This window comes from Lissotriton helveticus, chromosome 5_1, assembly GCF_964261635.1.
Source record: "Lissotriton helveticus chromosome 5_1, aLisHel1.1, whole genome shotgun sequence".
Lineage (NCBI taxonomy): Eukaryota > Metazoa > Chordata > Amphibia > Caudata > Salamandridae > Lissotriton > Lissotriton helveticus.
The window spans coordinates 1,629,174,528-1,629,199,157 of record NC_136065.1 but is presented as its reverse complement, the minus strand read 5'-3'; the positions used below and the strand labels follow the sequence as shown (position 1 = coordinate 1,629,199,157).

Genomic DNA, 24,630 nt, shown 5'->3' with positions numbered 1-24,630 from the left:
GGCGTCACCCCTCTTGTAGGTGCGCTCTGGACCTCTTCCTCCTCTATCTCTTGTTCTCCTATCTCTACATTGTAGGGACACTCGCGTTTCCAATGCCCCACCTCGTTACACTGGTGGCACCTAGTCGTTTTCTTCAAAGCAGCTATGTCTATTCTGGGTCTAAAGGTAGAACTCTCCTCATTGCCCTTGTTCTGACTGTACTGCTTCTTTCCTCCTGTACCTGTTCCTTGCTGCTGTTGCTGCGGTCCCCCCTTTCCTGCTGCCTGCATCTGTACCACCATCAACTTTTCCTTTAGTTTCTTAGCCTTGGAGTCTATCTCATCACAGCAGTACCTGGCATATCTCAGTATTTCATCTAGGGGTTTACTTTGCCAACAAATCGAGTGTTGCTGAATCATCAAACTAATATCCGGTCTCAGTCCCAGGACGAACTTGGACACAAATTGCCCTATGTCCTTTGGATCCATTACATCCAAGCCGCTATACTGTTTAAACGCCTTCAGCAATCTCTCGTAATATTCGTGGACTGTCTCTTTGGGTTCCTGTCTGGTTCGGTCTATTCTGACCCAATCTATGTCTTGCATTGGCACTTTCTCTTTCAGCCAAGTCATCACTCTCTCGAATTTTGCCATCACAATCTCGGACGGCCCATTAGTCTTAGCATCTCTCTCTGGCTCCGTTGTGGGCCACTCAGCGCTAACCTTGCATGCTGTCCACAGATCTCCTGGTACTACAATGTCAAACAGCGTGTTCAGATCTATCCATAGGACCTTTGAGATTTTTACAAACCTCTCGACTTGCTTGTACCACTCCACAGGGTTTTCCCGCAATTTGGGGAAGGAGGTGGTAAAAGCAGCTAAATCTCCCCTACTCCAAGGGACATGCACATAGTTCCCATTTGCGACTTCCCGCAAAGGGTATGCTTCTATTCCCTGCAGTCCTGGTGTCATACCAAGCGTGCTTCTCCTGCCGGTCCCTTTCTTGGACCACCTCTCTTCCCACTTATCTAGTGCCCTCCATGTCCTTATTCCAGCGATCAGTTCCCTTATGTGCGTTTTCAGCCCAATCGTTCTCCTCTCATCTAGGTCTCGATCTGTATAATGTAGCCTGTGGTTACCCTGTAATGCTTTGGTTCTGGACAGATCCACCATATATTTGCCTGCTAGTTCGACTAACTTCTCATGGACTGCTCTCGCCTTTCGAGTGATGTCCTTTGCCATATACAGTATTTCATCCTGTTCATACATTTCCATTCTTTCTAAAGGCAGGGTACCATCTACCATGTCATCCAGGTCTGACCTTAAGCTGGCGACATCAAGTCTCTTGGCTTTTATCTCAGCTCGCAATATGTCTTTCGAAGGGGGCTCACTGGTCTCCCTACCATCCCAACTTCGAGCTCTGCGTTTGGGCTCGGGAGAGTTAATGGGTGCCCTCCCTTGCTCCCATCTCTCCAGGTCCCATGCTCGGCCATCCGATCTTGGAAGGTGATGGAACACGGGCCTGTTACCCCTACTCTTACTCTGCCCACTCTCTTCTTCTTCTCTCCTCTCACCGTACACCTCTCTGTGATTTTCCCTCTGGTCGCTACTCTCCCTTTGCCTCGTATCGCTCAGTATCCGATACGATCCTTCCTGGTTCCCCATATTCCCTGGGCTGCGCTCATTTCCGTCATCACAGGGTCTATGGTGCGACCTCTCACAACTCCCATTCTGTTCTCTGGTGCCAGGCACACAGTGTGGACACTTAAAGCTGTTTCTGTACTCTTGTGCTCTCCTCTCCCCTTCACTGAGTATTGGGCGCGCCACCCCTCCACTCCCGGGGCCCCCGTTTTCCAGGTCTGTTCTATCTCCACTCCGGGCCCAATGGGTGACTCCCCTACTCTCTCTCTCTCTACAGTCCCACTCCGGGCTACTCTCCCCAGCCCCGCAGTGAGTCCGAGCTCGGCTGTCCTGACTTTCCCTTTCAGCTTCCGCAGCTATGATGTTCTTTTGAGCCTTCACTGCCTCATCCCACTGCTTCATGTACTCATTTAGCTCTTGAAAGGATTTTCGTCCAGATCCCCTCAGATCCACTGGCCATCTAGGGCCCCCAGGATCTCCTCCTGGGTCCCCTGCTGTGTGCATCGGAGTGCTCCATTCTCTTGGTATCGGCATCTGACTTGGGGAATTAATCGTATCGTTCCTCCTTGCCTTCTCTGCTCTTTCTCTGTCCTTCCGTACCCGTTCTTCCCCTCCTGCTCTCTCTTGGTCATATATCGATATTATAGGACCTATGGTAACAGGTACCTGTAGTGCATCTGGTAATGGGTAGGATGTGGCGCTTTCCGTTTCCGGCGCTCTTTGTACCACAAACCTCCCGACTACCTGTTGCACCTGACTAGGCTGGGACAACTCTTTCTTTGCCTCAGGATCCCACTCTGAACTGGGAAGCGGTCTATGCTCTCCTGTATTGCCCCCCTTTTCTCCTTCTGTATGCTCGACCTCTCCCCCTGCTCTATTATACGGGGGTGGCCTGTCTGTCAATAATCTGTTTATCAGGCTGTCCTCTGTTTCGCTCTCATCATCTTCTTCTAGGGGGCTTTTATTTACGGGCACCTCTAATACTGGGTACAGTTTATTTACTTCCAGGTTATGCACTCTCCATCTTTTAGCATCCGCATCCCACCTGGCATCCTGCACTGCCCTTACCGATCGTTTCACCCTTTCTTGTCGTCTGTTCATATTCTTTTCATGCGCTGCCCTAATCCATGCTTCAAGGGCTTCAAACTGGGTCGGTCTAGGCAAGGGTCTTATTGAGGTCATGACTGATTTTAATCGATGTAACACCTCTAATCTGAACGTCCCGTACTTCGGGAACGTCAGTTCCTCATTTCCTTCCGTAATCTTACTCCATTCTGATATCCAGAGGATCGTATGCAACCCAACATTCACTGCCATGTAACGAGCTGGCGTACCCTCCGGCGGGGCTTCTTCCCCTTCATACGATCCCCGCTTCTCTTTTTTAAACACCGCTTTCAACCATTTAAAACACTTCATAATTATGCGCACAATATCCAGCCTCGCTACTCTGTTTACTTCCTGATGACAATCCACCAATCCTGTCGCGGCTTTGCTGACTTGGCCTATCGCAGCGCGGTCTTTCTCCGGTCGGCCAATCACGTCGCGACCCTGTCTGACGTCTTTGCTAGCTGGCCTATCACAGCGCGGTCTTTCTCCGGTCGGCCAATCACGTCGCGACACTTTCTGACGTCACTTTTCTCCGCTTCGCAGCAGCACCCCTCCTTTCTCAACTCGTCTCCCGGTTATGCATGCGTCCCATTCATACACCGAAAAATGACTACTTCCGACCAAGCGGTCACTTCTCTCGACTGTACGTCCACAGTCTATCTGTAATTGTCAACACAACTGCTCTCTGATAGGTTGCTTACACACACAGTAACTTCCGACCAGCGTCCGTTACTCACGCACTCACTCTTACGTTCCCCCTATCTCGGTCTTTCGGGTGATCAATGGTACCTCATGACCCCCTTCACACTAGTTGACAATTACTCTGGGTGTCCGATACACCCGAACCACTTAAGCTCTCCTTGAACTTAAGATTTCCACCGGTTGCGCGCGCTCACAACCTGTTCCACAGTCACTCTACAGACATTCAACTCCGCCAGACATTACAACATAGATACAATACAAAACACCGCAATCTAACACGCATAACCCTTTATACTCACTCTCGACCGATACTGCTGCTTTTTCTGTCTCACGTCATCCGGATCTTCTTCGGCGGGCTGTTCTTCCGATCATCGATTTCTAGGGGCCTTGGGGTAAGCTAACCTGGCCTAGGTTACCGTCCTCAAGAAGGCAACCATCCTCTATAGCTACCAACTGGAAGGGCGAGATTTTGATCGATACCTTATATCTATTGATCTAAACCTCGATCTGGTCGACTGAACCTTTGTTGCCTGTCTTTAAGGTCGAAGTACATCCATTTCCAAGTTAGTTCACCCAATAAAGGACTCTACTCCCAAAGATCACAAACAACTTCTAGCTTTCAAAAGTTTATTGTAAAGATATGATAAGCTGCAAATACAGGCATCTCAGAATGAGATTCACGAGATACACAGGTCCAATTACATACATGTGCTCTCGGAAAGCCCTCAGACGAGCAACGGAAATCACTAACACAAGTTCTAAGAATAATAAAGCTATCAGCATTGACGCATATCTCTCCTTCATTTAAGTTGGAAGAAAACGCACAGGTTAGGCTGTCCCTACCCTGCTCTAGATGGTATCCCTACTTAACCAAGTCCCAACCTAAATAAAGGTGTCAGCAGTGAATGACCCCCAAGGGAAGTCACTCACTCTAAGTCTCTTGGTGAAAACCTATAGTTCTCCAGTCATGACCCCTCTCTGCCTACCCATCCGCTCTCTAAAGGGTCCTCAGGTATCTGCTCTAACTCCACCCAGGGGTGCTGTCCCTAATACAAAACAGTCAACAACATTTGAGACGCCCCTTTCGAGACGCCCCTCACGTGGTGTAGCTTCTGGCTTTTTCCATGATGCTTTGTATTGGGCCTCATACGTTAGAGTTGACCTTGCTTCTCAGACTCTTCTCCGGCCCGCTGATACCCCTCAAACATTCCGGAACCCTCCTCCATGTCTGGGCCGTCTACTGAACAGACCTCTATTCATTCATTATAATTGGATCCCCCCTTTTCCTTTGCAGACAGATATCTGCAGCCAAGAACCCAACTCTCATAGACTTCCAAAAAGGCTTGCAACATTTCTCAGCCCAGACATGTACGTGTAAATCAACGTTAAAACATTTCAGGCCTACAATATTTCTCATAATGATTATAGCATTCAACTTCTTCATTAATTAAAGCATGTTAATACTCTTATTCTATTATTCAGTAAACATTTTTATAAATCCTGGCCCATTAATGCAATGACCAAAAACATTAATACAATCTGTGTCGTGAAAAGAAACACCTTCCCTTTTAGCTCTGGCCCTGAGGCCTACCACATTCTGCTTTTAACCACCTACCATCTTACATTTTAACAGCTACACGACATGGATTCAGGAATAATCACATCTAATAAATCATATAGTGTCACACATTTCTGTATTAGTTCCACTTCTACTTAATCTCTATGTTAGCTATACATTTAGAATATAATTGCAGATACTATTAGCACTCATGGCATTTCTCCTCATGATTTGTGCTTACTACAGGTAAGTGTGATGTACTCATACATTTAGGTCAGTTTGCGCTCTCTCAATATCTATACATAAAAAACGTTTGGAGGGGCTTTTCATCCGCAGGCCTCATCCAATGGTCTGTTAAATTGTCATTCACATTTTGATTCCGCCCCACATCAGTGTATTTTTAGTTTAATATTTTTATTGAAAATGTTTCAATAAGAATTGTAGCCACATCGAGGAGGCGGCATGTTTTCTTTTTTTCTTTTTATATTTGTGGCACATGCTTACAGAAAGAATAAAATTGCACCAGCTTGCCAAGGCCACGCTTATTGGCTTTGCCAGTGCTTGTTTGCTTTTGCGTCTATGTTGTTACTCTTCTTCTTCCTTACAGAGTGCTCTGACGCCCTCCGGGTATTGTCAGTGCTACATAAAACTACAAATTAAATAATTACAAATAACTAACATTTTAAACCCTGCGAGCACATTTGATTAAAGCTCTCTTCCAACTCTGTTTTCAATATTCTTTTTAGCCTTCGTGTTTTCCTGAGCACAATTTGTGCAATGAAAGTATTAATGCCAGGGAAATCATATCAATCATCTGTAGGATTCCAGCTTGCAAAATTAGCATTTCTAAAGTCTTTTTTAATGTGAATCAGCATTTGACGCTCATCAGGGCTAATTATTCTGCTTCTGATAAGCAAAATATGCAAATGTTCTGTCAAAGTCAAATGCATGAATCCGAATACCTGCTTTCCCGCAGTCGAACCTTGATACCTCTTCTCGTCGTCGTACATTCATCCCCTACCGCATAATGACTTGTTTTTTCAAGATTTTGTAGCGCTCGCCATTACTAGTTAGGGTGTCGTGGCGCTGAGAAACCTACTGTTTGGTAAAGACTAAGGAAGAAGAGACCATGATAGTAGTTCCAGATTGAAAATCATTGTTTTAACGTTTGAGACGTTTTCTAAATATAAAAATAATTGGACCGTGGGGGTAGGGGTGTCAGCCAGGCCTACGCTACCCTCTCTAATAATAATAAAGATTAATTTTATTAAAGCAGAGTCGGCCCCAGTCAATGCTGATACGATCTTTAATTTTGAAGTCTCTTCGAGGTTCCCTTTCATTGTATTAATGCAGCTGTGTCCAAACTGGTCTTCCTCTTCGACAACCAGCCCCACGGATTGGCTCTTAGCCTCCGCACGTGGTTGGTGAAACGGCAGTAATAGTTATCAAAATATATCCTCCTATCTGTGTGTGTTCTCACTCCTACCTTTAAAGAAGCTAAGATGCTGACCGAGAGGAGGCCGGGCCTGGTCGCCTGTCGACGTCATGAGAGATGTGTTGCATCACGTCCCATGTGAAGTCATCACATTCGCAGTCGTGCCAAGTACCACGCATCAGGCGTTAGACTGACGCATTTCAGTGTTGTGATCCGCATTACCGCACCGAAATGGAGTCACACATTTACAGCGCCTCCTCATCTGTCATGCTGGATTTCTGTTAGCACCACTGTCAGGAAGCTGGTTGCAGCGCGCGATCCACACTCCTTGCGGCAGGATTGAGGCTGCTGACTCAGCTCGCACTGAATTGACTTAGGCAGGCAGGCTGAAGCTATAGCGTAACAAAATTAGTTAACTGACACGCTGGCACTGCGCCCGGGCACTAAGATTCTCTGTGACTGTTCATGTGACATGACGAGTGGGCCATATGCAAAATGGTGAATTGCAAATACTGAGACATGCAGGAGCCGATAGACACTCTCATGAGTGATTGAAAAAATTGGCGGGGATTGCCCGGCCGCGCAGACACTACTTTAAGTTAGTCAGCGCCCCGACTGCTGCTAGCACTGCCGGCCGGGCTTTTTTGACTTCCACTGTCTATCTGTGCAATCAATATATGTGACACTATCGGCCCGCAGTGGCGACCCAACTGCTTGGGTGCTGCCAGCATGGAACCAGAGAGCTGGAGTTTTGAATAGGAAGCAATAAATACCGTCTTTCCCCGTGCACATCCTCCTACTGTTTAAAACATATCGGGCAAATAACTAAGTGACAAACACATACCTGGCAACTCACACAGTGCCACAGTGTGACACACGATATCGGCTCCCATCACACAGTCACCCGGTGAGCAGCCGATTTCACACTATGGCAGGGAAAAAGAGCTGAAAACCACTGTAAATAGTGGTTTTCCAGCTCGATTTTAAGAGGCTTTGAACTGCCGATGTCCATTAAGGGGTGTGAAAACACCCCAGGACATCGGCACCAGCCTCAGTAAGCTTTTTAGGTCTCGGGACCTATAAGCTGCGAAGCAGCTTCCGGTCCGGAGAATTAATGTTACTTAGTAGGGCTTCAGAACCCGCCTCCCTGCTCTGTCTCTCCACCATTGGCTGGCTTCCTAAACGGAGGCCAGACATTGGAGGAGAGAGCCGTCCCTCCAAAGAAGCCCCGTCTTTTTCGGATTTGGGGGCGTAAGTTTTGCTGTTCTTTAGACAGTGACGTCGTCCGTCACTCAGCACAGCAAAACACGCCCCCAAATCCGAAAAATGTCGTAAGCTTTGTGGCCGCCATTGTTGTCCAGCCGGCGCTGAGTAAGGTGATGCTGCCGCTTTCCACCCACACTAGAGCCGCTTCCTGTGCTCTGACGCGGACACGGGCAGTCAGGTAAGTTTTCTTTTTTTTTTAATGTATTTTTTAACCCCCCGCGCCAGTCCCATCCCCCCGCGAGTCCCGTCCCCCGCGTGTCCCGTCCCCCTGCGCGTCCCGTCCCCCTGCGCGAGTCTTGTCCCCCCTGCGAGTTGTAAGAAAAGTTCGCCCATTTAAGGCTTGTTCCCCTCGTCGCTCTGGTCTGTGCCCACCATCCCTAATATGTGTCCGGCATCTTTGTTCTGTGCCCCCCCTCCCCCCATGCTCGCTTGTCGGCCCCGTGCCTGCGCTTCGCATCTTCACCCAGCGACCGCCTCCTTCATGGTAGTTATTCACCCTGCTGGCTGCTTCCGCTATCTGGAGTCCCCCATTTTAGTTAGTGCCCTACCGGTACCACTCTCCCCACCACCCTCCCCATGGTCCTGCCCTGGCCCAGTGTCCTTTCTCTCCTCCGTCACTCCACGCCCCCCACCCCCTCCTTTCCCCGCACGTCTTTGTCTTAGAGGGGAGACCTGCTCAGATTTCTCTGCAGATTGCGCCGTGTCTCCCTGCTCAGATTTCTCTGCAGATTGCGCCGTGTCTTCTTTCTGCTTCTATTGTGTTGGTGTTGTTGATTTGCTGGGGGAATTCAGACCACTTGGTTATGTCATTATTAAGGGGAATTAACGGGGGTGGTACGTATTTGGGGAGATCCCTGGAGTAGGCGTGATACGGAGTGGGATTTCGGTGGGTGACACACAGGGGGCGACAGGCGGGGGTGGGTGGCGTGTTATCATGGGGGGGGCGGGGGGGCATGCGCGAAGCTCCCGCATGACTTGGTGTGTAGTCGGAGATCCTGTATATGTATGCACAGCGCAGGCGTATTGTGGAAGTTAGGTACAAAAAATCAAGACGGACCTGACGACTTTTTTTTTTTTATTTGTCCTCAATAGTCTGCATATCCAATATTGTTAATTCGATATTCAGGGTGCATGCCGTTTGTCTGGTGGTCTGTCTGCGGCGTTCTGTTGATGCTTTGGTACTGTGCAGGGGAAGGGGTCGCTGCGGCCACTTAACAAATAGGGCTACTTACGAGGCACTGGGCTAGATCAGGGAGTGTGTTTTCATGCTGCTGATATTTTTGTTTATTCTGTTCTGAGTTTTACAGTGTATGGCTTGGTCAGTCTTTTATCTTTGAGTACTACCTTGCTGGTTCGGAATATACAGATTAAAGTCACTTGCCCACTAAACATTTCAAGGATTATAGTGCATGGAAGTCTGTTGGTAGCTGTATTAGAAACTGCATTTAATTTCATTACCGCTTTCTGGTTGTGGCACCCCTGTCACGAGAAAACACAATCTCTGCACTATTGTGTTACATTACTGCAGTTGAGTTGTGATGTCGCCACGCCTGCATCAGGAGGTATACGTGTGAAGAGCAGCTCCACCAATAGAAACCAAGCTGAGCCTTTAATGATTAAAGGGATACGTAGCTTTCTCTGTCTTCTGGGATTCCTTCGCTGAACATTCAGTCATTTTCTGTGAATTTAAGGGTACAGTTATTCTGTTGTCTCGTTAGCGCATTGCAGGAGTTCGGTAGAGAGGGCAGGAAGGAATCTATCTGCATACACCCACACATTGTAAATCACAAAGCTAGTTCTGAAGTAGAATTTGGCCTTATGGCCAGAGCTGCTGACTTTGGACTTGGACAACGAGGTTCCATTCCTGGCTTTAGCTCAACAACCTGTGATTCTGGGCAAATTACTTAATCTCCCTGCGCTTTAAAACAGAGAGTAATATAATCTGGTGCTCATGCAAAGCGCTGTAAGGACCCTGGGCTAAATTTGCGCTATAAAAAAATCAATAAATCCGATGTTTGGGCTTTGGTACCCCTGACATTGCTCGTCTACCCGTAGTCTAAAGCCAGTAGAAGTAACAGGAAGTATACTGGGCTGTTGCAACACTGTTTCCAAACTGTTCCTGTTGCTGGCTTAATGCCCCCATGTAAAGGCCGTCAGGATAGCTGAGTTTAATATTTACTGATGAAACATGCAGTGATCTCCAAGTCATTGAATTCGAATCTTGGCAAGGCTGGCTCTGACTTTCACCCTTCTGAGGTCGGTAAATTAGGTATCATTAAAGTGGGCGATAGTCACATCTATTGTTTACAGTATTTTAAAACGGAAGGAGTGTGGTATGAAGCGTTATATTAAGATTAATGTATTCTGCCATGCAATTCAATTGAATATTTTTATTATTAATGAAAATGGCCAAAAAATTATATATTTGAAGATTCAGTTTTTCAGCTGATGTGTACACAGCATCCTGCTCAGACGGTGCTGTTGTGTGCTACATGGTATTGACACTCTTCACACGGTCACATCGGGTGATGAGACATTTTTGCACGATGAACAGCCATGTGATTTGGAACACCTTACTGTTGGAAATGGGATCCCTGGCTGACCAGGGCTTTCGCCAAAGTCAGTCAGAGACCACCACCCCCAAGTCAGGGCAAGGGAGTTACACGCCAAGATAACCCCTACTCACCCTCTAGGTAACGTGGCGCGAGCAGCAAGGCTAAACTTGGAGGCGATGTAGGCTAAGTATTTGCGCACGCACCCCAGCAACAACAACCAAAGACCCACCACAAAGGAAACTCCACACAAGGTTATATAAAAATAGCCTTTGTATTACACCAAAACACATTAGATAAAACACACACTTTACAATGTGCCAGGGGCACGGGCAGAATTTACAGGGGATATGTACAAGACAGGGCCACCTGGGGCACTGTCAGGAATCAGAAGTAGCACTTTCAGAAATAATACTTTTGCATGTAAAATCACTGTAGCACAAAATAAAAATAGAGCACACAACCAGTCACTACTGGTAACAGGACCTCACTAGCACCACCTGTACTAGGGAGAAAACAACCACCTATGTATTACAATACCTGTAGGGGTGTAAAGACAAAACACATGATGCATTAATATTCAGAGGTGTAACCATAACATTGCGCAAAACTTAGATCAGTCACCACCTGTGACAGTCCCTGTGTCCCAATGTCAGGGCCTAAACGTAGCAGTTGCCCACAAAGTGCTGGGCAACTGGTGCAGGGAAAGTTTGGGCAACGTTGGAGCCTCTCTGGGCTCAAGAACCACCACTGTGGCACTGCGGAGCCTCTCTGGGCTCCTGGACACGAACTGGCCCTCCTGAGCCTCTCTCAGGCTCTTCCACAGAATGGGCACTCGAGCCTCTCTGGGGCTCGCAATGCAGAAGGGCTGGAGCCTCTCTGGGCTCCACCACGAGGGAATGGCACCCTCTGAGCCTCTCAGGGCTCAACACAAATAAATGCCCGGGCCCCCCACAGGGCCTAGAACAATGCTGCCCCCTTCGTTGGAGTCCCCCCTCTGGGGACTCGAAAACAAGACAAGGTCCCACGAGCCTCTCAGGACTCTAGTCACCGAAATGCCCCCAGAGCCTCTCGGGCTCACAGAACACAGAACGGGCTCTTCTCAGTGGAGCGGCCCTCCCTCAATGGGGCCGCTCGCAGGACACACGAACCCGCCCTCGCACTCACCGGCTGATCAGCTGGGCCGCGGGCGGGGCTCCTCTCCTCTCGTCCCGGGGCTCCAGGCACGACGCGGCAGGCTCTGCTCCTCGAGAGCTCCCGCTCCTCGGGGCTCTCTGGACACTTCTCCCTGGGCTCTCCCTCACTTTGGGAGCCTGGGGAGGAAACGGGAAGACGCCGGCTTCTCTCTTCACCGGAGCGCGGGGTGGCCTCCCGTCCGCTTCCGGTTGCCTCTCTGTCTTGCCCCCGGCCTGCCTGACTTCCGGGTCGCGGCAGCGGGGCGGGACTTCCGGTCGGCCTCTCCGGGGCCGCGCTGTGATTGGTCGGCCGCCTTACCACTTCCGGGTCGCCGCGGGCAGCGCGGCGGCTCGCTTTTTAGGCAGGCAGGCGGGGGATGAATTTTACCGAGGGGTGGCCTCCCTCGTGGTAAATCACCAAAACGGGCCAAATCAAAGCGGCAATGAGCGGGGTGGCACCCACGCCGTCAAACCGCCACACAGGGCGATCAGATGCCGGGTGGGCACCGGCTGTGTTCTCAAAGCGCTAGCAGCACTAGAAACGACGGGCAGGCGCTCTCCAGCGCCACAGGATGAAAAGACAGCGCTCACAGCGCTAGGGCCAGAATAAAGCGCTTCCAAGCGCTATGCAGGGATTTCAGCGCTCCCCAGCGCTGAAGGGCAGAGAGCAGCGCTCTCAGGCTGTAGGCAAGGAGTCCTCAGTGCTCCCCAGCACTGGAGGACAGGACAAGGCTCCAGCAGGGGCTGGAGGCAGGCAGGGGGCAAGGCTGGGCCAGAGCCAGCACACTGGGTCTCCAGGCAGGGAGACACCCCAAGTGGCGGTCCTCCTGGCCCCAGCAGCAGCAACAGCCCCCTCTGGCAGGATCCAAAAGCAGAACAACTTCAGTGGGGACACAGCCCCATTTTTATACAGTGCATTCCTTTGTTCAAGGGTGCAGAGTGGGGGCGGAACCAGTCGCAGCTGGTTCTTGAGTACTCTGTTTACCTCAACCACCCTCTCTATTCACTGGCAGGGCTTGGGTCATTAGACACACCACAGGGGGGCGGAGCCAGCATTGTGTGGGGAAAACCCAGCCCATCCAGGACACAGGTACACTCCTCCCACACATCACTCATGCTAATCTCCCACTCACCACCGGGCAGACCCACCCAGACTTCCTGGAGCCTGGCATGCCAGCCAGCTCCAGCCAATCACACGCCAGCACCCTCACAGCACACGTACAGCCATGTCTAGAAATGATACTTCCCCGCTAGACACATACAAGCCGCACATACCGTTGCGCAGCATTCATTCTCACGAGTTCACACATACCAGACTCAAGCCTGTACACCCCACGCATCAGGAACTACCAGGGACACATACATTCCCCATGCATTCCTATGGGCGGGCAGGCCTAGCTCAGCACATGCACTCAGAGTGCGCACGCACTTTCCACTGGGACACAGTGAAAGTGCGCAGAATCCAAAAATCACCATCTCCAGGTCACCATTTCAAGCAAAAAGTCTAGGGGTGAACCTGCCCTAAGGGCCAAAGTCCAACATAACCCCCTTCCAGCCAAAACGCAGGGGAGACCAATCACCACCGTGATGGACTTCCCTGCTTGGGGCGATAGAACACGGACGCGGGCCCGCAACTGCAGGGACACCCTCCTGTTCTACGCCACGGTGAACCCATGGGATTCCTTCTCAACACACTGTCTGGACCAACTGGGCTACCCCACTGGTACTCCCAAGTTGTCCGCGGCCAGGACCAGGCCCTGGGCCACCCAGGTGCCACTGGTCCATGCCAATTCGCAGAGCGGGGGGTAGTAACCCCTGGCACATAGGAGCCATTTTCCACTCTTCCTGTCTGCAAGACAGGACTAGACTGCCACTGGTACTCCAGCCTAGGGCCTACAACCTCAGGCGGACCAGGAGTCTCGGGGAAGGCTCTCCTCCCCCTACCTCTTCTTCTAGGGTTCCTCCTCCTCCGACGAGGGGTACACCTAGAACGCCATTCCAACCCAGGGCTGATCCACTCAGGTTGCACCGGGGTCAGAGGTGGGCTCTCCCACCCTCTGCACCCCCTTCCAGAGGTCTGCCCTCTCCCACCTGGAGAAGTTCCTCTGGAAGAAGAACCGGTCAGGACACTGGTTACAGTCATCCTACCCTTCAGGTCAGGCTGATCCTGAACCTGGCCTTCCAACCTCCGGTCTAAAACCTTCGGTGGAACAATTGCCTGGCACTCCAGGACTTCTGGGGATTCACACACAATCCCCCTGAGGCTAACAAATGTCACATCTGTTGCGTGACTGTCTGTCTGGCGCAGATCTCCCGCCCTCTGTCCACCTGACAGTGCGTGACGATCCCCCAGACCAGAAGTGGCACCACCCGGGACACTACACGGGAACCTAGCCCAACTGGGTAGTCCCTGACCCACTGGTCCTTCCACTGGGGAACTCCCCCAATCACGCCTCACTCTGGACTCCTGTACCCTCCCTACCGGAGCGGTACTGCCAGACTCTAGAACCACATGAGCTCTGGTTACAGACGCTCCAGGTCCTCTACTCACTAGGAGATCTTCCTCAAATGGACTAACAGGACAGCCTAGGTCCCCAACCTGGTGTTCCCTCAAGAAACCATCCAAGTCCTGAGGCAGGGCTTCGGGCGTCTGGGGAACCTCGGTCTCCCCCTCACTCCTGCTCCACTGAGCCAGGCAGTGAGCCCCTACACCCTCCTCGCTATCCTGGGACCTAGCTGGGTTACACTGAGCCTCCTCCACCACGCTGGGCTGGAAGATACCTGAACCACTTCTTTTGGACTCACTCCCTAATGACTCTAGAAAACCTCTGGCCCTTTCCCAGCGGTCGGCTTCCCTTGCCAGTAACTCTGGATCAGTAAATCCAACTTGCAACAGGTGTTGGCGCAACTCTGGCAAACAACCACTGAGCACCTGCTCTTTGACAATAAGATCAAACAAGACTTCAAAATCAGAGTCAGTGTGAACCTCTACCCAAGCCCACAGTGTATCACAACATTCATCCTCAAAATCTACCCAAGACTGGTGAGACAGTTTCCTACTGTCCCTGAACTTCACCCTTAACTCCTCCTCTGGGGAAACAGGTACCAGACTGGGGGAACTGGGACTGGGATTTCCTACACTGAAATCTAAATAGCTGCCACCACTGGACCCAACCCTCCCTGGGGGATCCAGACACTCAACACTGCGCGCAGGGGACAGTCTACCCTCCAGAGCTACTTTGCCTCTGGTGGCGGCCCTCTCAGCCTCCTCTATCCTGTCCTGCGCTAAGACCCTCTCGGTCTCCAGCTGTTGCTTCTTAACCTCCAGCTGTTGCTTTCTAATGCCCAGCTGTGCCATAGCCTGGGCATGCTCCAACCTGAGCTTTTCTAAAGCCAGCTGGTGCTCCCTTTCTCTCCTCCTATCTTCCAGCTCCTCTGGGGACAGGTAAAGGGATGAAGCGCTGCCTCCTACGCTGGACCCAGCAAGGGACTCCCTATCTATGGGGTCTCTACTCTCTACTGGCGTCCCTGTGCTATCATTTTCTTCCTCCTCTTCTGAGTCTTCAGGGCTCCCCACAGACCCACCACCCTCCTGGTGTGAAGCCCGGGCCCTTTCCTCACTGCGCTCAAGATCCCACTGACCCTTTTGCCATAGGATCAGGCTGCTCCTAAGTTCAGACTGAGTGTCTGACTCATCCACCCCTATGTCTCTCTCTTCACAGAACCTTACCAACTCTCCCATACTGTATCTAAACAGATCACAGACGTCAAAAGCAGGCTCCATTCTGGCGGACGTTCTAGAGAAGAGATCACACAGGGAACCTAGGGGTCTGAGCTAACACAGGAGTACACAATTCACAAGGTATTCAGCAAGCTCTCTACCCCAGAGAACTCACACTCACTTGCCTAGTGCCACACACCATTCATCCACACAAAACCCCCCCCTCGGACTAGTAAGGCAGTTTCTACCACCCCTGATTTCTCAACCTGACCACATGTGACACAGGTACCAGACTCTGGGCGCGGGATAGGGGGACAAATGCACTGGACACAATTGCACAATGATACCTTCAGGAGAAGAAAATATGAAACTTCCAAAAAAAAACAATCCCCTAAAATGTGGTCATCTAAAATGCAGAGTTTTGTGGTGCAGCCAGCCGCCACTAAGGTACAAGGCAAACACAAATCCTTATCCCACCGCTGCCACCAATGTTGGAAATGGGATCCCTGGCTGACCAGGGCTTTCGCCAAAGTCAGTCAGAGACCACCACCCCCAAGTCAGGGCAAGGGAGTTACACGCCAAGATAACCCCTACTCACCCTCTAGGTAACGTGGCGCGAGCAGCAAGGCTAAACTTGGAGGCGATGTAGGCTAAGTATTTGCGCACGCACCCCAGCAACAACAACCAAAGACCCACCACAAAGGAAACTCCACACAAGGTTATATAAAAATAGCCTTTGTATTACACCAAAACACATTAGATAAAACACACACTTTACAATGTGCCAGGGGCACGGGCAGAATTTACAGGGGATATGTACAAGACAGGGCCACCTGGGCCACTGTCAGGAATCAGAAGTAGCACTTTCAGAAATAATACTTTTGCATGTAAAATCACTGTAGCACAAAATAAAAATAGAGCACACAACCAGTCACTACTGGTAACAGGACCTCACTAGCACCACCTGTACTAGGGAGAAAACAACCACCTATGTATTACAATACCTGTAGGGGTGTAAAGACAAAACACATGATGCATTAACCTTTAAAAGGTGTAACCATAACATTGCGCAAAACTTAGATCAGTCACCACCTGTGACAGTCCCTGTGTCCCAATGTCAGGGCCTAAACGTAGCAGTTGCCCACAAAGTGCTGGGCAACTGGTGCAGGGAAAGTTTGGGCAACGTTGGAGCCTCTCTGGGCTCAAGAACCACCACTGTGGCACTGCGGAGCCTCTCTGGGCTCCTGGACACGAACTGGCCCTCCTGAGCCTCTCTCAGGCTCTTCCACAGAATGGGCACTCGAGCCTCTCTGGGGCTCGCAATGCAGAAGGGCTGGAGCCTCTCTGGGCTCCACCACGAGGGAATGGCAGCCTCTCAGGGCTCAACACAAATAAATGCCCGGGCCCCCCACAGGGCCTAGAACAATGGTGCCCCCTTCATTGGAGTCCCCCCTCTGGGGACTCGAAAACAAGACAAGGTCCCACGAGCCTCTCAGGACTCTAGTCACCGAAATGCCCCCAGAGCCTCTCGGGCTCACAGAACACAGAACGGGCTCTTCTTAGTGGAGCGGCCCTCCCTCAATGGGGCCGCTCGCAGGACACACGAACCCGCCCTCGCACTCACCGGCTGATCAGCTGGGCCGCGGGCGGGGCTCCTCTCCTCTCGTCCCGGGGCTCCAGGCACGACGCGGCAGGCTCTGCTCCTCGAGAGCCCCCGCTCCTCGGGGCTCTCTGGACACTTCTCCCTGGGCTCTCCCTCACTTTGGGAGCCTGGGGAGGAAACGGGAAGACGCCGGCTTCTCTCTTCACCGGAGCGCGGGGTGGCCTCCCGTCCGCTTCCGGTTGCCTCTCTGTCTTGCCCCCGGCCTGCCTGACTTCCGGGTCGCGGCAGCGGGGCGGGACTTCTGGTCGGCCTCTCCGGGGCTGCGCTGTGATTGGTCGGCCGCCTCACCACTTCCGGGTCGCGGCGGCTCGCTTTTTAGGCAGGCAGGCGGGGGATGAATTTTACCGAGGGGTGGCCTCCCTTGTGGTAAATCACCAAAACGGGCCAAATCAAAGCGGCAATGAGCGGGGTGGCACCCGCGCCGTCAAACCGCCACACAGGGCGATCAGATGCCGGGTGGGCACCGGCTGTGTTCTCAAAGCGCTAGCAGCGCTAGAAACGACGGGCAGGGGCTCTCCAGCGCCACAGGATGAAAAGACAGCGCTCACAGCGCTAGGGCCAGAATAAAGCGTTTCCAAGCGCTATGCAGGGATTTCAGCGCTCCCCAGCGCTGAAGGGCAGAGAGCAGCGCTCTCAGGCTGTAGGCAAGGAGTCCTCAGTGCTCCCCAGCACTGGAGGACAGGACAAGGCTCCAGCAGGGGCTGGAGGCAGGCAGGGGGCAAGGCTGGGCCAGAGCCAGCACACTGGGTCTCCAGGCAGGGAGACACCCCAAGTGGCGGTCCTCCTGGCCCCAGCAGCAGCAACAGCCCCCTCTGGCAGGATCCAAAAGCAGAACAACTTCAGTGGGGACACAGCCCCATTTTTATACAGTGCATTCCTTTGTTCAAGGGTGCAGAGTGGGGGCGGAACCAGTCGCAGCTGGTTCTTGAGTACTCTGTTTACCTCAACCACCCTCTCTATTCACTGGCAGGGCTTGGGTCATTAGACACACCACAGGGGGGCGGAGCCAGCATTGTGTGGGGAAAACCCAGCCCATCCAGGACACAGGTACACTCCTCCCACACATCACTCATGCTAATCTCCCACTCACCACCGGGCAGACCCACCCAGACTTCCTGGAGCCTGGCATGCCAGCCAGCTCCAGCCAATCACACGCCAGCACCCTCACAGCACACGTACAGCCATGTCTAGAAATGATACTTCCCCACTAGACACATACAAGCCGCACATACCGTTGCACAGCATTCATTCTCACGAGTTCACACATACCAGACTCAAGCCTGTACACCCCACGCATCAGGAACTACCAGGGACACATACATTCCCCATGCATTCCTATGGGCGGGCAGGCCTAGCTCAGCACATGCACTCAGAGTGCGCACGCACTTTCCACTGGGACACAGTGAAAGTGCGCAGAATCCAAAAATCACCATCTCCAGGTCACCATTTCAAGCAAAAAGTCTAGGGGTGAACCTGCCCTAAGGGCCAAAGTCCAACACTTACATGTAGCTTTCCAGGTCATGGGTGGTAGCTCTGCACTGTTGTAACTCAGTGCGGTGTTTTCAGCTTTGATGGGAGGCAGCATCGGGTACTTTTGGTGGTTCTGTGGGGTTGTTAACTGTAGTTCCTGAGCTGCTTTGACAAAGTCAACTCTCAAAAGCCACGGCCAACCTTAATGGCTCATGCCCAAACCCTATAGGATCACACTTTCAAAACATTACAAGTTTGCCAGGCCTTTGTAGGCCAGTGCACCTTCCTGTCTCTCTCCTACTCTCTCTCACACTCTCTCACACTCTCTCTCTCTCACTCTCTCACACTCTCTCTCACACTCTCTCACACTCTCTCTCACACTCTCTATCACACACACTCTCTCTCTCACACTCTCTCTCACACACACACTCACACTCTCTCACACACACACACACACACTCACACACACACACTCTCTCACACACACACACTCTCTCACACACACACACAAACACACACTCTCTCTCACAAACACACTCTCTCACACACACACACTCTCTCACACACACACACAAACACACACTCTCTCTCACAAACACACACTCTCTCACAAACACACACTCTCTCACAAACACACACTCTCTCTCTCACACACTCTCTCTCACACACACTCTCTCTCACACACACACTCTCTCTCACACACACTCTCTCTCACACACACTCTCTCACACACACTCTCTCTCACACACACTCTCTCTCACACACACTCTCACACTCTCTCTCTCTCACACTCTCTCTCACTCTCTCTCTCACACACACACTCTCTCTCTCACACACACACTTTCTCTCACACACACACACACACTCTACTACTCAACATTACTCACTCATAATTAGTCACTCTATACTACTCACTCTTTACTACTGAAACTAAAAATACACTTTGTATATGTAAGGGTGTGGCTGTGCATGTAAATGTGTGTAGCTCTAGGACTATTTACTACTCACTCTCTCACTATTTAATACTCACTCTTTCACTTTCTACTACTCGCTCTCTAATACTCGCTTTCCTAATAACTCTCTCCTACTCACTATCAACTACTCACTCTACTACTTACTCTGTGTGTGGGTACTAATGCAATAGGTCTCGCATATGCAAGCTATTGGCAATATAAATGATAATGCCATTTATTTATGATAAAAAAAAAAAAAGAAATGTCATGAGCAATGCCAATAGCTCTACCTTTAATAATGCCGAGACCATTGCATTGTAAATGCTTGTTTTAGGTTGAGCCTGTGCAGCGCATGCCCTGCTCTGCGAGGCATGCTCTATTCGAGTATGGACTTGAAGCTCTGCCCACTCTCCGACCATATTTTTCATTGGCTTGTGTCATTGTCCTGATTCATAAATAGGCTTGTTAGTCCCTCCTTAGTACCGCCTTGTCTTCATTTGTAACCTCCCATGAGGACTGGCCCTTTTACTTCTGTTGGTACACGGTATGTCTTATTTAGTCTGTAAGCACTATTTTCTTTAATGAGCTTCTTTGAGATGAAATAGATCTCGCATTTACAAGAGTGTGAGCTATTGGCATTGTAAATGATAATCCATTTATTTATGTGTTAATTATCAAAACAGATAAATAAAAGGCTTTGTCATTTACAATACCAATAGCTTAAACTCTCGCAAATGCTAGACCTATTGCATTGCAAATGCTTAGGTTTTTTTTTGGATGAGGAGTATTGGGGGCAGGGTGGTGTTAAAAAGTGCCTTCTAGGTACTTCTAGGCACGAGGCCCTGCCCCCTTCAAGGCACGCCCCCTCCGTACACTGTGAGATTGTTCTTCAAGTTGGCAGGTATGCAAACATTATCCAACTGAATCACTGAACCGGCTACATTACCTCCAAATATCTATCAAGGGCTTCATGGAACAATGACATCCTGAAGTTGTACGCCACTGAAAAGTGTGCCTAATAAACAACAATCATCTTAATACCTCGGGCAATTTAAAACCCTAGAGCTGTATGCACATGTAACATTTTCACTAATAGATATAATGTTTTAAGGATATTTATGTAAACACCGTCACACTTCTTTCATCGTCTATAATACAGAATGTCTCCTCTATGCTCGGTGCTGTAGTTGGTATTGGTGCCTCATGTCAAGGGCTGTTCTTTCTCTCCGACAGGAATGCAGCGTTGGGGATCTCGTATGGCATCACCTTCTTCATGTTCCTCCTCATCCTCTTCACCTGCTTCGCCGGACAGCTTGCAGTGAGTCCTCGCCTCCATCCTTATGTCCAGGGATTTTAGTGGGAAGAAAAAAGTGTCTTGTCCCTAAAAGGGGCAGGACCTGTGTAATTAAGAGCGTGCCTTAAATGTGTAAACTGTATTTTTGTGATTCTCTTGGTGAGCCACCCGACCATGTTTTGGTTCCTCGCTAAGCTTTCTGTTATTGCATCCAGACATATAACACAACAACGACATACACCTAAAACCAGCCCGGACTATTGGCACTATCAATCATTGTTAGATACTCAAATAAGTAACAATAAAAATGTGTTGTAAATAATACTGAACATGTTTCAATTCTGAAATTGTGAAACTGGGAATTAAAAAATTACCGATGCATGGGTAAGTGCCTCAACCACTCTCTTTATGTTCACTCTATGTTGGACATGTACAACCTTTTCCTCTCCGCATCTTGAGCATCTACATTTCTTACACCTCATCTCAGGGTAGCAACGCGCTATAGAAAGTTAATTTCATTCATTCATACATCTCTTTACTCTTCAGCACCCCCTTTTTAATCGCTAAAAAACGCACTTCTCTGCATTTCCTTTGTTGCAGGGTTTCTGTACTCACACAGAACTGTGCACAGAGGAGTGGAACCTCGGCAAATTAGGATGTCCCAAAACTTACCTTAGCAACCAACTCACCCCTTACCGAGCTAGCTACAGTGTCTCATTGGACATATCAAACACCCAATGTTTAGACAAACCAGAACATGAACTTACAGTACCTCAGGGTACGTGGGACTCATGAACACTCTTTCGTTATATTATCATTACAAACCAGAACATGGAGTAAAGAAGACACATGTGCATTTGAAATGTTTATTTACTAATGCCGTCTTCTCAGGCGCAGTATCTTTGATAATACAAGTATACTTATTATCAGTAGCAAAATTATCAGCATAGTTACTAAGACATAAAAAGCGAATGGTGACAGCATGTTAACATGCTGTAATGAATAAGAGTTAACAACACTTATATCTCACCCTCCCTAACACATATATTATATTATTAGCTAAGAAGGTCTCTTTGGGTTGTTTTAGGGCGGGCCCATACCTTAGTGTCCTAGCATGAAGGAATCACATCAGCATACACCAGCTCTCTCTGCATGTGCACCGCATCAAGTGTGTTAACAATTCTCGTGCAAAGCAATATCAATCCCGCCTCAAGCCCAAGTTGGCAAAGGCTGCACTTGTGTTATGACTATGAAGGCGTGGAGATCAGACCTCATAACAATTCCATATCGTGTTGCTCCTGAAACTTCAGCACTCTCCGTGCAGACATGGTTTATTAAACAAGACTGATATCAGAGCAATAACATATTATTCTCACATACACCACGGCAAACCACTAGGTTGAAAGCTAAGTCAACAAGTAAGGGTCGTGTGCAGAAGTTGCAAGAAAGGAAAAATGGCGTTTAAATCTGAAATGTACCTATGCTAACTTAACACGATATAAGGATATATAGGAGCTATACAACACCCCCCCATGATCCGAGAACGGACTAAATAAGGTAACAGAAGTGCCATCACATGAGAGCAGAATCCATTTATAAACGAGCATGAATAAAAATTCAATAATAAAAAACTAATGCTAAAAAATGCTAAAAAATAGCCCACAAATATAATGTGGCTCAAGCCAATAGGCAAGCAAAAATAAAATGTCTTGACCAAAAGTCAATAAAATCAAGGAAATGCTATCAATCAGCATGTCAATTTGAGGCAGTGTCTATGATAAGACTGTATATGAAAAGTAAGCTGCAACAGCCTCCAGGAGGAAGTCACTGTCCTCATCCGAAAACAGTTCAGCCATCCAATTTAAAAGATGAAAGGAACATACGTGATCTTCCAGCACCGGATCCTCTATAACCATCAGAGGACAGCTCGGTGGGTTCTCAAGAAAACTTAGTTCCAAGAAATTTTGCGCTGCCGACAACACATCCCAGGGACCCATTAGTCCATGTGCCACCGCCAAGGCCATAATCCTTTCGTCAGAACAAACCAACTCGTGAGCAATGATAGGACTCATCAGTTGATCAAAATCGACGTCAGAAGATGCTGGTCCGCAGAGACACAAATCAATGGCCCAAAGGAAATCGCAGGTCAGACAGCGAAATACAGGCTGGACACAGGTGAAATAGGAGAACCGAAAAGATAATCCAAACGCCGTGCTTAGAGTCGCTAACGGCAGTGTGCCATAGTAATCAAGCATGCGGTTGCGAAACCGCGTCAGTAGTAGCTGTTCGTGGTCTTGCACAGGAAGGGCATCCATATTTAAAAAGGCAGAAAACCACCAATGCGCCAGCCGCTAATGCAAGCAAAAACGGGAACCCTCCAAATAAGGATGAAAAAATAGAATGGAAGAAGGCAGGGATGACTCCAAATATCTTCTCAAAGGAAGTCACGAGACCACCGCTAACAACTTTAAAAAAAATTTGCTAGGCCCGTTGTGGAGGATGCGTTAAAGATAGAACGGACCATGGCTCCGAAATGCAAAGGCAAATCAGTGTTTAATAGAGCCTGAACCTCCGTACGGGTGTTAGCAATGTGAAGCACGAAAGTTTCACGGGCCGAGCTCAAGGCCACCTCTTTCTGGGACAATAGAGCTCTTATTCTAGCCATGCCGCTGAATTCTGCTCCCAAGGTCGGTATCTGTGGCCAAATGGAAGACTCCCTATGTTCACGTGTGGGAGGATAAAGAACATTTCTGCAGCAAATAACTCGCTCACTAACCGTTACTATGAAAGCTATACCTTTAATTAAACCACAGCAGTTTTCATTATTGAGCATTAAATAACTACCATTCTCTAACAATTTAAACGTGGGGATGATAGCAGGAACTGGCGTGCCCTGTAAAACGCAAGCCATATTCGGTCGGTCCTTGTTACATGAACCGTGTAACTGTATGTGTCTGCACATTAAAGAATGATCTGGCGTCTCAGTACACTCATCCCCTGTTAGATAAACCTCTTGTTCATCCTTGAAACATCTGTATGTGTATGGGAGTGACCAGACTTCATGAAGAAAACCGCTACCTAAGGGTTCAAAACGACCTATTGGCACATACTTCATACAATTTGAAAACTTATATAAAGCAAAAGGCAGCGTTATTAAACCGTGGATAAGCCACGTAGCAGCAGTGGCTTCTGCCACAGAAAAAGGTAAAGATTCCAACCTTTCAATATGGAGCATAGAAAAGGAAGCATCACGCATTGAAAGCAAGCGTTGTTTGTCTGTCAAATTAAACGGTGCAAATAAAGAAGAAACATTCATGTATCCCCAGGGAACTTTACCCATTTTCAGAGTCTGAAGTGTCCATGCAAACTGCATGATTGAACGTAATTGATTTTGACCATGGTATAATACAGATACTTCATCATGTACAATATCAACAACAGACGACACAATATTATCTAATGTGTAAATTCTAGAGGAAAGCACGTTAATGCTATTGTCAACAACTGCAAGAACTTTCTCAAGATTTGCCTGATCAATAGCCCTAAGGCGTGAAGCAGCCTCAATCTGTGAGAGTTTCCAAATTTCATTGTAAACACCATATAACCAACGTTTCGACCTGCCACTAGCTGGGCCCTTAATGAAATCATTCAAATCCACGTCTGCATTCAGTTTGGAAAGGTGATACTTAACCGCAGGTAAAGTTGAATGTTTCAGCCAAGCTTGACACAACTTGCCCACTGAGTAAGAGGTGACAGTATGACTCAAATCAAAACGGGGATCAGATCTAACAGTCTTAAATCCGTCAGTTATATTTAAAAATCTCTTTTGGCAAGAATCAGCACTACGGTGCCAAAGCAGCCAACCCTTGGGATTCATACTGGAAATGTTAAAGGAGGAATTCAGAAGCAGAGCCTGTATATCTCTAATGGACAATTCAGTAAAATTACTCCAATTCTCATATTCCTCCAACTCCGGGAAAGACGGGGTGTTTAACCTTTTAGATGTAGCCAATCCAAAGCATGTGGTCTGGGAAATGGTTTCATTTAAAAACAACATATGATTTGGGATGAGACATGCACGGTGCAAAGCCTCAGTGCCTTGTACCTGCCAGGCC

The 24,630-nt window shown here is 49.1% G+C and overlaps 1 protein-coding gene across 1 annotated transcript in view; it reads left to right on the top strand.

The window, feature by feature from the left end:
- The window catches only part of ADCY4 (adenylate cyclase 4), a 337,742-nt gene that overhangs the window by 253,468 nt on the left and 59,644 nt on the right, over window positions 1-24,630 (top strand). Inside the window, exon 16 of the mRNA XM_078644832.1 lies at window positions 20,455-20,539. Coding sequence (XP_078500958.1) covers window positions 20,455-20,539 — 85 coding nt within the window. The remainder of the gene's footprint in view (window positions 1-20,454; window positions 20,540-24,630) is intronic.